The 19,758-nt window shown below is 38.7% G+C and overlaps 1 protein-coding gene across 1 annotated transcript in view; it reads right to left on the reverse strand.

The window, feature by feature from the left end:
• Positions 1–6,115: 6,115 nt before the first annotated feature.
• Positions 6,116–19,758, reverse strand: part of LOC122814379 (zinc finger protein 845-like) — a 281,439-nt gene continuing 267,796 nt past the window's right edge. The window contains exon 14 of the mRNA XM_044086963.1: positions 6,116–8,075. Coding sequence (XP_043942898.1) covers positions 6,811–8,075 — 1,265 coding nt within the window. The 3' untranslated portion in view covers positions 6,116–6,810. The remainder of the gene's footprint in view (positions 8,076–19,758) is intronic.

Consider the following 19,758-nt stretch of genomic DNA (forward strand, 5'->3'; position numbering starts at 1 on the left):
GTGAATGTTTGTTAGGTGTGTCATCTCTGTATGAAGGAAAACGCTTATGGCTTCCAGCCTATGCAGTTGGCTGCTGCATCTGCATGACAGGTGGAATTGTAGGGTTACTACCGTATCAGACAATGACTAACTTGCTTTGATGGTTTTGCTATGCTCTAGCCCCTTGTTATGTAACCCTTTGAGATGGGCATGTTTCTGGGTGATCTGAGGCTGCACCCCCATACAGTGACATTCCTCTACTGCAGTTGCTCTCTCATTAACTGCCAACACCTCTGTTACCAGGTCCAAGTCTCAACTAGAAGCCATGGCATCATATGCACCCTGGCATATCCTGCTCCCTCCTTCCCGAAAGGAAATGGGCAAATGCCTCTACATTTATCTCCCATCCTGGGTAACACCTTCTGCACCTGGATTGCTAGTTGTACTGTTTTTTTTTTTTTTTGGGGTAGCAGTCAGAACTTCATCTTCCTTATTTACCACAAAGACTTGAGGTGGTTCTTTTACATTACAACCATCTCTGACATGTTCTTGATGTTTTAACTATCCTGCATTAATTGCCCCTTCTGCACATTTACCCAATTCACACAGTAAAAGCCTTATAATGCTTATATGGTGGCTGCACAACACAGAGATATGGAGGATGTGCAACTAGTCATGGTGACATCTTTAAACAGAAATTATTCTCTAATAAGAAAGTATACCACAAAGCATGCAACTGCTAGATCATTTGCATTTAAAGATATACCCTATACGATACATCTCTTGTTTTATTTACAAACTATTTCATGCCTTAATGCCTAATAATAGTCCATTACAGTGATCATATACAATCAAACGTAACTCTGTCTTAAGAATGCAAATGGTTGAACATTAAATAGTTTTGTACACATTTAGAAGCCATTAATAACTGTAGCTTTTTCAGTCTTTAATATCCAGATTGGCAACAATTGTGCATTAATGTCTTGTTTCTTCAATTGTTTTCCATACCTAAAGCAATTAATGAGATTTGCCCTAGACATCCAGTTTTCAAAACAGTACACATTCAAAAGACATTTTAATAAATAAAACTTTGTTTTCTTGAATGGTTCCCCATATCTGGGAAATTTAATAAAGTTGTTCTCTCTGGTCATCTGAGCTACCTTTTGAGACAGTTCTCGAAGTACTACAGCTTTTCTTGGTCACACAATTGCAGGGGTCTCTCTGCATGTCTTTGCTATTATAGTTCTCAACCTTTGTTTTTTTGCAATGGCATTGCTTATGACCCTTCTGGTTACCCCTCCCCTTTGGACCTTGAGATACTTGTGTTATACAAATGTTTGAGTCCTTCCAGAAAGTCTGACATGTTTCCTGCAGGCAATAAATCATCTTAGCTCAGCTGCTCTACCAACTACTTCAGTCAAAGGTTGCACACTTTCCCATGATGTTTGTATTCTTACTTCATCACTGGCATATATATCTGATAATCTCTTATTTTTTTAATCAAAACAGTATTTTGGTGTCTGCCAGTTTCTCTCCAGCACTTCATTTACTTTGTACTGGTTTTTGAACCTCAGTACCTAAAGTAGTAAATTTGTTTGTTCCATACTTCTGGCTATTAATCATTTTAGCTTCACAACTACTAGCAAAACATCATGGCTGGACTGCTCTACTAACTGCTTCAGTTAAAGGCTGCAAACTTTCCCATGGTGTTTGCAAAATCACTCCATTACTCACATGTGAATCTACTAGTCGCTTACCCATTTCATCAACGTAGTATTTCAGTCTCTGTTGGTTTCTGTCCAGCATTTCCTTTACTTTGTATGGATTTTCTGGGATTTTTTTTTCAATAATCTGTTTACTAATCCTTAAACTAGCAGACGATTCAGTTATTGTACTGCATTATTTCTATATTATACAATGATTGTCCATCGATATTCAAAAACAAACACGCTGATTGGTCAGCCCAACGACTGTGCCCATTGTAAATCGAGCATATACCAACACTAAAAGTCCATCCGCTATAGTTGAGCAGCCAAAACTTTTTTTTTTTTTTTGTATGTTGTAGACGAGCATTAGTCTTAAGGAAAGAGTCTGAAACTGAAAAGTGTGTCATTATTTAGTGATTTTGTTCCTCATAAAATTTGTGGTTTTCTGACAAATCACAGAGGAACAAAGTCACTAAACAATGACAGGCATTTCACTTTCAGACCTTCTTTACTTCAGACAATGCACAATTATTCTTTGTCCATATTTTTTCAAATAAAAGATCAACAGGTATGTATGAGGGCAGAGAAAACACAAGGGAAATCAAGTACATTCGGCAAACTAAAGAAACACACCTGATTTCCCTTGTATTTTCTCCCTGTCTCTCTCATACCTGTAAACTGTCTGGAGGTTACAGTATTTTTTCCTAAAAAAAAATAGCATTGGAGATCGTCCTTCCTCCATTGCTTGCTTTCTTAAGCAGTGATGTTCTGTGTAAGCCTGGGAATACAAGTCCCATATGCATGCACAGTACATAATCAAACGGCAAAATCCAGAAACAATGTGGAAGAACACGTGGCGCTGTTATACAAAGACATTATTTAAGAAAAGTACGTTTTTTATTTCTTAAAAAATGTCAATGTACAATAGCAATAACCCATGGCTGGGCATGGGTAATGCTGGATTTACCCACACCCAGCTATGGGTTATTGCTATATTCCAAAACAGAGTTAAAAATCATCATAGCAACTGCTCCAACTCTCCTTCTAGTGAGATTCTTTACTTTCTGCATAGTCCTCTGCACTTCTCCCTGTTCATCACAGTCAAAAATACTTTTGCTTGCATGCTAAAACTTTCACTCATTGAGAAATGTTCTAAATTCCTAGCTGTTATACAGTGGACCACACGAAGATACAACATTGGGTATCTCCTATTTCAAGGGCATAAATTTGATGCACTATTCATGCCTGTACTTGAAATGCTGGGCAATCTGATTATATTGTGGCTCTTATAACAATAATTTGTGCACATAGTACTTATATGGCTTCTCTGTACTGGAAAAATCTGGGCCCACTCTGCTTCAAAAATGCATGGTACTTTGCAAGGTCATTAGTTGGCACAGTACTAATACTTGCTGAGTCACCATTACTGTCTGATACATTACACGTCTTTATACATAACTATTCCCAAATATGATTTATGTAGCTCAGCACCCACATCCTATCATTTAATTGGGAAATATTATGTTGACATCTTTGACCACTACAACCTAAACACAACCACATATTTGTTTTTCTTCTTTGAAAGAAAAGACCACATATCGTGCCTCACTGATTATGTTCACGGTAGCCTTTCACTGTAATATCCATCATTAGTTCTTCTGTGACTGGTAATATTACCCAGAGACTCTCGCTATTTTAGCAAATTTTCGTGCATTTCTAGTAAAATATTCTGCTCAGCATATCTGCCATAGGAGCCCCTTATTTAAGTCTCACTTTCAACTCATAGTTTAGTAAATTAAGTACCCTCCTTTACAGTCCTGGAGGTGCCATCTACAGATATTCTGAGCTTACTTCGCAAGGGTTTGTGATCAGTTTCCACCTCATCATCTTTACCATAGACATATTCTTTTATATGATTTTCGCATACATACACGGTTACTAACAGTTACTTTTCTATCTGAGATTATCTGTTCTGTGCATCTGAAAATGCTCTTGACCCACGGTCAACCTGTTTATTCTCTTGTACAATCACAGCTACTGTACTATTCTGAAGGGCACGTACTTACAACAAATACAATTTATTCATACTGTAATGTTTTAATGCAGCTGTATCTGTAACATGCTTCTCATTTTCAGACTTTCATTCCAATACTATATTTTTTCTAGCTTCTTTCTTAGACTTCTAATTATCTTAGCCATACTACTGCAATACCAGCTTGTCTTTGGCAATTGTACAGCTGCTGTCATATGTTCTGTATCAGGTTTCAGTAAATTTGACAGAATATCACACATTTTAGATTGGTCTCTCTTATTTAACTTGAAATTATGTGGTCTTTATTTAAGCAGCTACATCAATATTTTGTCATGTTCTTCTTGTATCTGACCCCACATGATTAGAGCACTAATTACATTTACATCTCATTTAAGCCTTCAGTTCTTTATGCAACAGCTCTAGGTCAAACTTCTCATGAAGATGAAATGCCAAATGGAAGTCTAAGTAAGCATTATCTTCCATAATGCCATATCAAATATTACCCAGTCTGGAGCTTTTTACTTTATCAAACTTCATCTTCCAGAAACTCTGATTTGCATACAGTATTGAAAAGAAATTGGCATTTAGTATCCTTAAGATCACTTCCTCAACTGTAGGTGATAGGTAATTCTCAGTTTTAAACACTTTGTTCAGATCTTGCAAATCTATACATATGTAAATAGTGTCTTTATTACACTGTGAGTATAGTATTCACCCATTCCATTGGATCTTATCACTTTTTTAATGATGCACAAGTTTTCCATATGATTTAGTCTACGGTCTGTGTTACTCCTAAAACCTATTGATACTTTCTCGAGCATATATCATTAGCATAGCATTAAGGTTCATAGGTGTGTACTAGGCTAATGGCCCTGGAGCCTTTACAAGCCTATCCCACAGAAGTGCCCTGGCATCATGCCACCTGACATTAGTTCCCAATGCCTCTATCAAGTAGAGCCACTGCAGAGATCCTCGGGGTGAACTTTCTATTTCCCATCCACTCATCAAGATTTTTCTTGAAGAGGGCCAGTGAGGTGCTCTGCTTGACATGTATGGGAAGTCTATTCAGAGCATGGGCAGTCTCTGGGTTATGAATTTGTCCCTCCAGCATGTACTGTTGATTGTGGTAATGAGGTTGAGGTATCCAGAACATGTGGTGCAGAGGGATTTGGATTTCTTTAGATGTAGCATTTCTAACAGAGCTGGGTCAGACATGGCTTTGTAAATCAAGCAGATATCGCCTCTTAGTAGATGGTATGAGACAGAGAATAGCTGGAGATTTTTGAGTCTGTCCATGTAGGACATGCATTTAAGGCCTAGGATCCTCTTTGTGGGGTACTTTTGTGGCCTTTCCAGCTGTTGCATGTGTCTAGTGAGGTACATGCCAAATGGGGCATTATACTTGATGAATGGCCTAATGAGGGAAGAGCAGAGAGAGATGATGGACTCTTTCTTTTATTTGTATATGAACCTCTTAATGAACTTCCTAAGTCTGTAACTAAATTAGCTCAGTTATGCAGTACCCCACAATTATTCTTCTGCACAGTTTCTGAGATGTGTCTGTAACTGTGCGACTGCTTTAGTAAACATGCATTGTTTGATTTTACACTATGAATTTATTTCAGTATGCCTGTTTCTGGAGAAGGCAACCAAACCGGAGTACTTACTTCATTAGATGCTATGATTTAAAAAATTATCTTGTATTTCTTTTTTTATATATTTATAAGTCAGTGGCTTTTGACTTGGTAGAAAAAAATGGTTTCCAGAATGCATTACCACTATACATAAACTTCACTGTTTGTTTGATACTTTTGAAACTCAATGGTTCAAAAGAATATTGCTCTCTACTCCCCTGTCTAGAGTAAATTCTTTTTGCTTAATTCTCACATTTATAGCCAAATCTTTTTACAGTGCCCAAATACATTTTCAAATTTCATTCAATCATCTCTTTTTACAGCCATATAGAGTGCATGAGGTCTGAATTTCCATGGCATAGTTCTTTTCTTTGCATCTCATGCCTCATTTTTCCTCATCTAATTACTTTTGCAACACATACTATTTCTCATTTCTACCTTTTATTTTGCTGTCATTTAACTTGCACATATGCATTTTCATAGTTAATTCCCTTAATTCTGTCTAATAATTTGTTCTGTACACATTCCCAGCACTTGATAAGGTCAGGTCAGTTTATCTTAAAACTGTGTCCCTTGTTTCATTGTTTCCTTTGCCACAAGCTATTCTGCCTTTTGCTAATGAATTTCACAATTCAACAGATTCACAGCCTCTGGGTTTGTTCCCCAGTTTGGCAGCATACACAACTATAGCCTCTGAAGAATTATATACTCTTAAAGTGGCACATGGTGAGAACACATGGAAAGTTCTTTCTAGGTTCATGATATTTACTTATTTTCTATTTTTTATTTATTTTTTTTGTGTGTATCCAAGTGCTATTTTGTAATTTTCCTTATCAAGTAAAGTATACATTCAATACTTCCAAGGCTATTCTTTAGTGACATGCAGAAATATACAATGTGGCACATTAGACTTGCAGGCTTTTCTATTCACAATAAGGAACTCATTTAATTTCTGAATTCAAAGCTACCATGAAGACAGAGGATACCTTACGACTGCAGTTGGACCATTATTTCCATTATGAATTACACATCAATGCCACCAAAGATAAATTCTTTAAATTCTTAAAAGTAAATGTATTCCTTTACTTATGCAAAAATATTTCTATACTCGAAAATCATGCAAAATTGGAATGGCGAGTAAAGAACACCGAGACACGTGGGATGTGTGACCAGCCTCCATTAGGTGTTTAATAAAACTGAATTCTGTAGAAAGTCAACTAAACGTGCATTTTCCTGAATCGACTTTATTAGCATTTAACTCTATATACCCATAGTTAATGAGTGTGACAGAGCTAAAGATTCAGGTGACATAAGAAACACTTAGCGCATTCAGCATATTTTTATGGATTCTCTCTCTTTTTTAACTCCTTCAATTGTACAAGGTTTTAAATGGTGAGACAGAAATGGACTTCATTCTCAAAATCTGAACACAGACAAAGTTTATGAGTGCCATACTATTTCATTCTTTGGTGTTTGCCAACCTTGCTCTTCTTAGGAGTGCTCTCTCTCCAGTGTGAATGGTCTGATGCTGTCGAAGTCTACCAGGACGTGCAAAACACTTACTGCATTCCGAACATTTATATGGTTTATTTCCAGTATGAGAGTTCTGGTGGTCTTTTAGATGTCCCTTCTGAGTAAAGCACTTACTACATTCAGCACACTTATATGGTTTATACCCTGTGTGATACCTCTGATGGTCTTTCAGGTGTTCCTTTCTAGTAAAGCACTTACTACATTCAGGGCATTCGTATGGTTTATTCCCAGTGTGAGACCACTGATGATTTTTTAGGTGTCCCTTTTGTGTAAACCCCTTACCACATTCAGTACATTTATATGGTTTTTCGCCAGTGTGAACAGCACGATGCTGTCGAAGATTACTGAGACGTGGGAAACTTTTATTGCATTCAGCACACTTAAAAGGTTTTTCACCTGTATGAATTACAATATGCTGTCGAAGGTTGCTAAGACAAGTGAAGCTCTTACTGCAGTCACCACACTTGTACGGTTTATTCCCCGTGTGAGAGTTTTGATGGTGTTTTAGGCCTCCTTTTTGTGTAAAGCACTTACCACATTCAGAACATTTATATGGTTTTTCACCAGTGTGAATAACATGATGCTGCCGAAGGTTACTGAGCCGTGGAAAACATTTATTGCATTCATTACATTTATATGGTTTTTCTCCCGTGTGAATGGCATAATGTTGCCGAAGGTTGCTAAGACATGTGAAGCACTTACTGCACACAGTACATTTATATGGTTCATTCACTGTGTGGGAATTTTGATGGTATTTTAGCTGTGCCTTTTGAGCAAAGCATTTACCACATTCAGTGCATTTATATGGCTTCTCTCCCGTATGGACAGCGTGGTGAAGCTGAAGACTACTGAGACGTATAAAGCATTTGCCACATTCAGCACATTTATATGGTTTCTCTTTTGTGTAAAATGCATGATTCACTCTAAGCTTATTGAAAGATGCGAATCCTTTACTACTTTCAACATATTTACACAGTTTCTTTTCAGTGTGAGATTTCTCACTTGTGCCACATTCAGAAGTCTTGCAGTTATTTCCTGAGTTAAGCTGAGGTGTAGGAGTGAGAGGAAACTTTTTGTAGGCCTTCACAGGCTTAGCGCATTTTTCTGGGTTCTCTTTCTGGTGTTTTAACTTGGGTGCCCCAAGCAATGACTGCTGGTCGCGGCTCATACTTTTCTCTGTGTTTCCAATACCTAAAAAAAAAATATATTATTTATTAGTATTTTACTACAATGAAATACACATATCAGACATTTTTACCACAACAACTACTGTGAATTGTTCAGGAATTTTTCTTTCAGTAAAAATATTTTGCTCTAATATTATTAGCAGCACTGATAAGCAAGTCTAAGCAATTCTGACTCATTTCTCAAAAAAGGTAAACACTTGGCCTCTATGAATAATTATGTTTAATTTGGTCAACTATATCTTTTCATCAGCCAGCTTAAAGCAGAAATGTAACTGCTGCCTTTTCACTGCTGTAAGACCACCATATGGACCTCATCTTCACTGTCCCTCTCCTTATCCAGGCCTCTCTTGCTGCTGCCACCTGCTTCACCTCTAATTTTCCATATTTATTATTTTAAACAATTTTCAGACATATGCTTCCCACTTTGGTCAGTGTTGCTTCCAATTTACTTTCCTTTGACTAATCTGATTTCTATTATTCTTTCTTCTCAGTCAAATGGCCATTGGCAACTAATTCAACATGGCAATGGCAGGCATTTCACTGTACACAAAGACATATATTTTATTAGTGGGGATACTGTGCCAGCAGTATGAGCCCGTCAGACTGCAACTATTACAAACTGTTTGGGATGTCTTGCGTTGGTGTCCAAGTGCTGGGGGCCGCACAAGAAATGCTCTTTAAACTCTTTCTGACATTATATGGCGTAACACCGGAACTACAGCCACCCAAGATACATACCATTTTAGTCAGAACAGATTCTTTTTCAAGAATGGAAGGTAGTGTGACCAAACATTACTGCTCTAAGATTCTGGAAATATAGCACAATGTTTACATTTTCACAACAAAGCCCTTTGCACAGTCTCTTATTTATTATGCAAGATCAGACAATATATTACTCAACAAAGATACAGTTCTACAAGCTAGTGCTTTTAATTTATCTAGCAATCACCATGAAAATTCACTGCTTCTTGATGGCAATATATTCACTGTGAAGAGGCATGGAGTATTTTATTTTCATGGTTAAGACAAAGGCAAAAGTACCACAGTGTAGGAATGTATATGTATCTAGTGATGTCTTAGTCAGTACTATGTATTTAAAAGTATGACTTTACCACAAACAATGAGTAATTAAGGTTTAATCTGCACCAGCTCTCTAAAGTAAAGTCTCCTGTAACTGGAAGCACAGCATTCTGGGTAGTTTATTATTTTTCATAGCTGTTTATCATACATGTATGTAGTGTAACATTTTGTAGCCAGGGAACCTACAGTAACTGTAAAAAGTATTTAATGTTCTGATTTTGTGTGTCATAGAAATAAAACATGGACTTGTTAATTTGTGTTTCTTTAAAACTGCAGTACATGGGAATTTTTTTCCACTGGTTCTCATGGGTTACTTAGCAGTTAATCAGAGGTTTTTCCCCAGTACAAAATACAGGTGTCTGGAAGGGTAAACTCATGAAGTTAGTTACTCATGGGAGGAATAGTGTTTTCATGTTGAAGGAAGTCCTGGAAGCAGGGACTGAGGGAGAGGGGTCCATTCAAGGCTACTCATTGGAGCATCCTTGTGGACTGTGACTCATTTTTAATGGAGATAGGCCTAGGAGAAAGGTCTAGAGACTTCTGGAACTGACAGAGAAACCTAGGAAAAACACCTACTATCAGGACAAAACTATACAGTGGTTGATCCCTGATGAAGAGAATGAGGTCTTGGAGGAAGGTCTAGAATATGGCAGCACACATTGTGAATACCACAGTCTGGAATGGGGACTTGGAAATAAGCCCATCACTTAAATTTTATGGTCTGCATGGACCACTGAACTATTCCAAAGGTGTTTAGTAAAAGCCAAGCAAGTTATTTTAGTTTGTGATTATTAAATAAAAATGAGTTTGTGTATGCCCTACTTTTACTGTATGTACACACACACACACACACACACACACACACACACACACACACACACGCACACACACACACACACACACACACACACACACACACACACACACACACACACACACTCGCGCATGTATGTGTAAGTACATGTACGTACTACAATTCAAGATACAGAATGCATGAGTACTCAAAATATAGCATGTGCAAATAACTGAATGCACATTTGTGAGAATTTAATGATGCTGAATTAAAAGTTTTATAGGGTATAGTTAAGTAGGAGTGTGCAGGAATAATGTGTTTGAGAGTTAGAAAAACAAAAAAATGAAGCGAAAAACGTCACCAAGCAACAGTTTAATCCAAATGTTGAGTGCTTTCTTAAGAACAATGTCAAACTTCTTCAGAACACAGTTTAAAATCACAATTAAGCTTAAGTACAGCAATTAAGTCACGACTAAAAATTCCACCCCCCTCAATTAATCCTTAAAACAATACATACATCTAATATAAAGTTATACACATATAAACACAAACACCTTGCCTGTTTTTGAAATCTAGCATCAAAATTCCTACTTACAAATACCCCCATATGTACAAGCCCTCAGGAATAAACAAATTCAGCTTTTAATTTTAAAAGACTATTTATAGTAATGGATTCATTTAAACCAGGGGGTACAGTGACATTACTCCTTAGCTGCCAAATCAGTTCTTTATATTAAAGTAAAATTTCATGTGACCCTCCCCTCTGGTCAAAACTTTTTCTATACAAGAATACTTGAAAGAATGCTTGGGAAACCTGATAATATGTTTGGCTAATGCATTTTTGTCATCCAGCTTGTGAATATCATATTGATGTTGGTAAATCCTTGTTTTAAACTTGCTCTTGGTTTTACCTATATAAAATGAGGTACATTGTTGGCACAAAGCTATATACACGACATTAGTACTGTGACAGTTCAGTCTATGTCTAAAATACATGCTCCACTACCTAGGTATAGACACTTCCTCACCTTCCTTGATATATCTACACAGGTTACAGTGGCCACACCCTTCCTACATCTCTCAAGCATGGATTTAAAGCAGAAATCCTTTTTGTAAACCACATTTGATTGGTGCCCAATATTTTCAAGGTACATCAGCTCTAAAAATAGCCCAATTGTGGTTAATAATGTTCCTTATGCCATCAAAATGTATGTTATAAGGTAGAATCAATGCACAGTGAAAATTAATACTTTCATGTCTGTTGCCCTCCCCCCACCACCCCCATCAGACAGTCCCCTCCTGGATTTGTTCCTAGCAGGAGGCATATGTTCCTTCCTGTCTTTTCCTGGTAACCTCATTGATAATACTGTCGAGGAACCATCGGGGGTAACCCCTATTCAGCAACATTTCTGTCAAACTGTACAATGTTCCACAAAGACTACATCCTCACTAACCATACGGGCTAGCCTTACCATTTGCCCCTTCACTAGTGATTTCTTTTGATGAACTGGGTGAAAACCTTTGTAGTGCAATAGGGCATTTAAATAGGTGGGTTTCCTAAAGAGATTAGATTCAAATCTCTTCTCCACCCTTTTTTTAACAATCAAAACGTCAAGATAATGCAGTGTATCTGCATCTACCTCCATAGTAAATTGAAGGAAAGTAGTGCTTGAATTAAGAAATTTGAAAAATTCATTCAACCTTTCTCTACCTGCTACCCAAAAAATTACTGTCATCCAGGAAGCGGCCATAAAATGTCCAACAACTGCTAAACTCTGAGTTAAAGATCTGTTCACTCGCCCAGTTGGCCAATACAATATTGGCAAATGTAGGGGCACCAACTGCCCCCATTGCTACCCCTTTTAACTGGTGAAACAATTAAAAATTCTATAGTTATTTCCCAATATCATGTCCATAATTGCCAAAGTAGTAGAAACTTTCCCATTATCAAGCCTTGGATGTTTGCACAGAAATTCTTGAAACATTTCTAGCCCCTCCTCATGGGGTATTACTGAATATAGATCACAGACATCTATGGTTACAAATAGCAGTTCCTCAGAGTACATTTCATTAGAAACCTTGGACAAAAAGTCCCATGAGTCTCTAAATATATAACTACATTCTGACAACAGCCCTTTAATGTTCTTTTCCACAAATTTTGCTAAAAGGAGCATCTTAGAGGCTTTTGCATCAACAAACTGCCTCAATGGAGGATCGTTTATGCATTTATGGGTCTTCAGTATACCAAATATGGTGGGGGCTCTTGGGTGGGACACCTTGAGAAAGTCCAGGTCACTCAAAGTAATTTGATTGTTTAACAACAAGTCTTCCAGCTGTAAGTCAATCCTATGATAGGCAATATTAATTTTGTTACATGAAACTTCTTCATATGTGTAACAGTTAACATCTTGTTGACATATTCATTTGAGTCCATCACCACAAGTCCCCCACCTTTGTCAGGTTTCATAATCCTGACCTGTGTGAGACCCTTGATCTCTGTTAACAATTTCTCTTCTTGCATAGTCAAATTGCCCCTATTTTCTTCTATAAACTTCCTGATGTCATATTCACATATTTTTCCATAAATGCTTATTAAAGGGTATAACGGTGGGTTAAAGACACTAGGGCTTTTACATGCATTTGTGTCATGCACTGCACTGTTGCCATGAAAAAATATATACATTGTCACCATGAAAAAATATTCCCAAGTTCAATTTTCTAACTGTTTCAACTTGCTTCATCAATAGTCCCAGCTCTTGCTGGCACAAAGGTCAGCCCTTTGTCAAACAAATCAGCCCACACAATAGTAACCTCTACAGAACTATAGTTAAAAATTGTACAATCACCAATCTTATTTGGGACTATTTTATACTGTGGTACATCTTCTATCATCTGTAGTTGCTTCTTCCCCTCCTCCTGCCATTCCAGTGGAATGAACCTCTCCAGTGTTGGTTCCTCTGGGGGTATGTTGTTTGTACCGGTTCCCCTCCATGTGTTTGAGAGTTAGTGTTAGAGAAATGGTTTGATAAAGGGATAGAAGTGTTGTGCAGGTCTGGTGGTGTGTCCATTTTGCGTCCTTTTATGTAGTGTTACTGTCATGGAAAGTTTTTAGTAGCATAATATTAGGGTTGGAGATTGGCTAAGATGGAGTTAGGGTTAGGATCAGGGGTAGGACACATGAGCTTTGACCCCCTACCCAACTTTACTCATGCATGCTAACCCTTATCCCAACCACACACATTATGTCACTAAAAACATTTTCCACAACAGTAACAATAACAAGATGAAAAATTAGTTCAGTTTTGTAGCTGAGGGTTACAGATAACACATTTAGTGATAGAGAGAATGATTTAGTACTTTTAATAATTAGTGTTTTATGCATTTGTCTTTTTTTCAATATGCTGAGGTTAACGGTTTTCTGCTTTTCATGATATAATTATACAGGGTGTTATATAGAATAAAACATTACAAAATGCATACATACACAGGAGGTTCTAATCTGTAATATTGAGAGTAACTATTTGATCCTGGGATATGGAGTGGACAAAGCTGAGAAAGGCCTGTGCACAATAAATGGATGTGTAGGTGAAGGAGCTGATACTGGGGCAACTGAAGCCCTGAATAAAAAGGTATTTGGTTTGACATACAGCTGGGGATCATGCTTAAATAGTTAAAATGTTCTTACAAGGACAAAAATGAGGGACCTGCAGCACGAATAAAATAAAATGTTTTTTTTTTTTCTGAATGGTGTAGACACTTAGAAAACTCAAGGCTGACATCATCTGGGATAACACAAGTAGTCACTAAATGAGGGATGGCCAGTGACCCTCAAGGTAGAAATGCTTTCTATAGGTCAGTCACAAACTGCATTCTTCACAAAAAATGGTAACATTTTTGTAGCCAATCATGGAATCCAATAAAAGTTGATTTGCATATATGCCTCATTGCAAGGGAAAAAAATCTTTACGCAAGATACTTTCTCTTTAAGAGTATATGAATATATGATCTGAGCTCCATCACATCTCTCTCATTCTGTTTTTTTTCAGGCATTCTGAAAGGCAGGAACATATTCCTACTCACTTGAGTTATCCACCATTAAAAATCTTTTGAGACAAAAGGCAGGACCGAAATTAGGCACTCTAAGAACTTGCTGCACTGTTCTTAAATACCCTTTAAAAACATGGCAACTTATAATATGAAGGTTTATCAGCACAACTATCAGAATGGAAGAGATCACAAACATCAGGAAATTTAGGAATTCCATGGCAATAACCTTTTTCCAAGTCTTGGAAGATTGGGAGCAGGGAGTCCCAACTTTTCCTGAGGCTGCACTTGAGATCTAGATAGCATAGAAAAGATCCAGACGTGCTGAATCTAGCCTGTTATTTATACACGAGCAATAAACCAGCCATCTTACATTAAGACGGGCTCACGTGCAGCCTTGTGGCAGAAGAATGTGGATCCAGCCTTGTCTGAGCTGGGGATTGCTGGAAGAAGGTTCATTGTGTGCTTTCCTATTGGTAGATTAGCTTAAAAGTGTCTTAATTTTGCCTGTATTTAAGCTTCCCGTTTGTGCATTGCAGTGCACTGTGTGACAGGAGTTTTCGGTGCCCTGTATAGATGCAAACACCTTAAAACTCAATTTTTCCCAAGTCATCTCTCAGTGGAACTCTCCCAAGCTCCCCTACTGCACTGAGCAGCATTGCAACACTTATCATCCATAGTCTTCAACAGAACAAGCACCTTTGTTAGTTCTAGCACAAAAAACTGGTCAAACTAACCCACTTCCTTCCCTAACAGTATATACAGTAAAAACCTGAACAGGCAGTTTCCCATCATTTCACCAGCCAGTCTGACTAACATGGGCATCCAGACACAATATCTATACTGACAACCACTTACTCCTAAAGCAAATACCCTACGTGACAGATGTAATTACACTATGACATTGGAATAAATTCTCTCATGTAACAACAAACTGGACATCAAACAGGTTGTCAGCACACATGCTTCAACTCTCACACAAAATGAGGTTACAGAACATTAACTCACATGCACGGAGGTACTCACTAGAAGCCTACCAAAAGATCAGAGACCTCCCAAACATAAACCACTTGCACACACTGCTATGTGAACAGAAACCACTACACATAATAACACATACACCACTGCCTCAGCAAATAAGCCCCTAAGGCAAAACACCTCAAAATCTAATTCTTGGTCAATGACGACTCCAAACCCATCAAATCACACATGCACTCAAGTCACTCATCAGCAAGTACTTTTATGACTCTGTCATAGTTCATGTTGGGGTGAATGACATAAGATGTACCTCTCTGGACTACATGAAGAGAAGCATGACTGAACTCTCAATCTATGTGTCCCAGGCAGATATGACCCTAGCCCTAAGCAGCATTCTACCCTCACCCAGGATGATGCCACAATATAAAGAAAGTCCAAAACCAGAAGTTCTGTGCTATGACAAAGTCCCACCAAACAGCAAAGATACCCTTCATCAGATCTCATCTGATGAAGGGTATCACACCAGCTCCCTGCCATTCTTCTTTCTTTTTTCACAATATAAAGAAAAAATGATTGATTCAACAATTGGCTTAGCTTGTGGTGACAGTCCAGGGGGATCCAGTATCTGTCAGCCTGGGAAGACATGGTTGACAGGCTACAATACTTTGCCAGAGATGGTCTGCACCTGTCCCCACTAGGTTTTTGGATACTGGCAAAGATGCTTGCCTCCCCCATAGAGCCTTTTTTAGGCAATGTCAAAACAACAACATTTTTGATAGAACAAAATCTACTTGAGACAAATTCAAGGTTCCTCTGCTTAGTGCTAGGAGTCTAAACACGTAACTGCACTCCCTGGAAGCACTCCTCACCTTGGCAGATGCTGACATCTGTGGAATCACTGAGATATGGTTCAAGGCTACAGAGAACATCCCGGCCATGCAAGGCTACAATGCCTTCCACATGTTCAGACCTCAAAATGAGCGTGGAGGTGTATCTATCCTCTTTAAACCCAAGTACACCTCGAGACTGGTCAAACAGTACGACTCTCTTGATTTACTCCATATTCAATTAACTATAGGCAAAATACCATACCACATCATTGCTAGCTATAGGTCTCCCACCATGAACCAAGAAAAGTACACCATCTACCTGGACTTACTAGAGTCACTCGCCATACACCCCAACACCTTAGTCATGGGAGATTTCAACTATCCTTCCATTGACTGGGTGACATACAGGAGCACAAACATGCTCGCCCAGAGGTTCCTGGACTTTGTCAATACATATGCTGTGGAACGGATAGTCTACACTGCCACAAGGGGCTCAAATGCCCTAGACACAGTACTCACCAACATAGAAGGTCACTGCACTCCCCTTGTGTGATGCCCACCCTGTTAAGGTCAGACCATAAATCAGTCTCGTTTGAAGTAACTATTGAACCTGTCACCACCACAGTAGCAAATAAAATAATAAAAAACTTTTCTAAAGCAAACTACAGCCTGCTAAGCAATAGTATAAAACGTTTTATACACCCCCAATCACAGACAATAATGACTCCTATGCAGAGGTGTACATAAATGCCCTGTACAAACACTTAAGCAACTGTATAAACTCCACTGTACCTGACAAGGCTTAAAACCAGGTCCTCCAGAAAAAACACACCAACCTGGTGGAACTCAAGTATAAACATGTAATATAACAAAAGGAAAAAAACTGATGTTTAAGAACAAGAGGGGACTGAATCAGCAGAGGAAGAATTTCTGTCACAGCTTCAATAAGCAAATCAGAAACCTTGTAAAGTCCTGTAAAACTCATTACAAAGCTAAAATAGCATTCCAAGCTAAGGATAATCATAAAGCATTATTTAACTATGTCTGAAATCTAACAGGTAGTAGATGGTACCACTCGTACTATAATGGAGGAAATTGCCAACCTCCTAGCTGAGAGATATTATGCAAACTTCAACCCCCTGTCCCCACCAGCCATACCCCAAAGCATACATGACACCAGTCCTCTGCCTATTTCTAGAGATCAGGCCATCTCTGCTCTATTCAAGGCCAAAAACACAGCCTCAACAGGATCAGATAACATCCCAGGTTGCTTATTAAGCAATCTAAAAACAGGACCTAGTGGACTCACTTGGCATTCTCTTTAACTATAGCCTGAGAACTGGTTTTGTTCCAGCAGAGTGGAGAACAGCAACAGTAATCCCCTTGCACAAAGGGGGACCATCAACCAACCTTGGGAACTATAGACCCACAAGTCTAACCAGTCTCATCTGCAAGGCCATAGTAAGAATCATCACAGACCTTATCAACAAGGGCATGGGTGACCTTCAAACTCTAGACACAACTCAGTTTGGCTCAGTTAACAGTAGATAGTGCTTATTAAACCTAGTAGATGTCTTAAATCACCAAAGCCCTAGATAATGGTATGACCGTGCATACTGCCCATCTCGACCCAGCCAAGGCTTTTGACACAATCCCCCACTCAGGTATAAGTGAGAAACTCTCCCAGCTAGGGATTAACCTATACATCACTAGATGGGTATCCGATTGGCTCACAGACAGAACACAAACTGTCAAAGTTGTTGCCTCCACCTCTACCAGTAGCCCACTCACCAGTAGAATATCAGAAGGATCTGTGCTGGGCCCTTTACTGTTTGGAATCTATTTCTCAGAAATCCAGGCTAAAGTAGATGGCCTTTGGCTTACCAAGTCTGCTGATGATTGTAAATTGGGTGCAATCAACCGAGTCCCCCAACAGTGATGACATATTACATGAGGGGCTAACACAGACAAATGACTGGTGCCAAAGCCATAGTCCAAAACTAAAATGCAAAAACATTTACTATTATCTCCTTTGACAAAGCAGAATTCCCTGCTAATTACAACATTGATAGCATCCCCTAAGTTCAAACCCATTGGTGCAAGAGCTGGGAACACAGGTAGATAGCAATCTGAACTTTGACACCAAGTTTCCACAGAGGTAATGAAAGCCTTCTGCTTATACATCTCATAAGTAAGGGCATCGCATCCAGGTCTAAGGATGTTATACTTCCACTGCACCTGACCATCATCAGACCATTAACAGAGTACAATGCTCCATTCTGCATGTACCTCACCAGACACCTGCTAGAGAGACCACAGAGGTTTCTCATCAAGAAAATACAGGGCTTTCAAACCACGACTTACACTGATAGACTGAAAGCCCCATCACTGTATTCTGTATCATATAGGCTGCTGACAGGCAACTTGTGCCTGGCCTACAGGACAGTCTCTAACCCTGGCCTGATGGATATGCTGCACATCCACAAGTCAAATGGCACAAGAGCCACTCACTCTAGGGATCTTAACCTAGCCTGTGACATTAACAGAACATGTTGGAGAGACAGATAGATCTCCTAGAGATTGCCACTCCTCTGGAATAAACTTCCAATTCACATGAAGCAGAGCTCATCACTAACCCTTTTCAAGTGCAACCTGGACAAATGTAAGGGAGACCATAAATTCACCCTGGGGGTGGCACTCATGTCCCTCATGGACAGGGGTAGTCTGTGTTTATCATAGACTTGCTCAGCAAATTATGTCCATCTAACTAAGGACAACTGAGGCAACTCGGGATTAACATAGCTAGCCTTATACGGGCTCTAGGGCCACTAGTCTAGTAACCTCCTATGAACCTTTATGTGGCTACATTTCACTACTTTATTGTTTCATTTATATTGTGTCATGGCTGTACTATAACTGTGAAATGTTCCTCCCCATGTCTCTTCTGGAAACAAGAAAATGGTAATCAGAATATAAACAAAAAAAATTAAATAAGAAATGAACAAGTCTAATAAACGAGTTAAGGACTGCTTTCCCAAAAGTCTGAAGCTTACAATAGGTTTTATAGCAAGGTGTTGCTTATCACAGCTCATGGCCTGGCATGCTACCAACTAAATTTTTAAAAATATCTAGTTGTGGTTATGATGAATAACACCATTATTATTTTCAGCAGATCCCTGAAAGAAATAATAGTTAAAAAAAGTGGAATAAAATCAGTGTTTCCACAACCTAACGGCTAAAAGTCCTGAAACATCCCACTGAATTACATATCAGTCAGCGGTACTGTGGTGGTGGAAAAGCTCATGGACATATCTTAAGAGAAAGGATAACTAGTCAGCAACGGTTTACAAGTAATAAACCCTGGCTGACCGGGTCTATATTAAATCACCGAACGCTTAAAAAAGCAAACGGTGTTTAATCGACCCTATGTAAGCGAAAGCTTACAATGTCGAAGTGACAGCTGTTCCAACAAAAAAAAAAAACCAAGTACAAACATTACATTAAGTGGGGGGCTTTGCCCCCCACACCCCCCTACTTAAATATACCAACTCCGTGACTGTACTACAGTGCCGAAAACGGCAAAGTACCGAAGTGGCCAAGCAAATTATTTTCCAGGGGAAAGCATTTGCTTAACAGCCACTGCGATATGTTCTGTTTTCAGCCTTTTCAGTTCGACCAAGATGTATTCAAAAGAATGCATCTTCGGTGTTCTAATATAGACCCGGCAGACCAATCTCATCCAAGTTTATATCTGGGTGAAAAGGAAGAGGAAGAGAAGCCAGCTGGTAGATATGGTCTTCACAGTATTCAGTACAATCACTGACTCCATCCCATAAAAAAGGCTACTTGAAAATTAAAGGGGCTGGAAGAGGTGAAAAGTTAATCAAGTAGACAGCCAGATGAAGGGTACAAAGACCTTTGTCCTGACAGTGCCGCACATGAAATTGGCTTAATTAATGATT

Source organism: Protopterus annectens, chromosome 10.part0 (assembly GCF_019279795.1).
Source record: "Protopterus annectens isolate FY-2018-M chromosome 10.part0, PAN1.0, whole genome shotgun sequence".
In the NCBI taxonomy this organism is placed as follows: Eukaryota; Metazoa; Chordata; order Ceratodontiformes; family Protopteridae; genus Protopterus; species Protopterus annectens.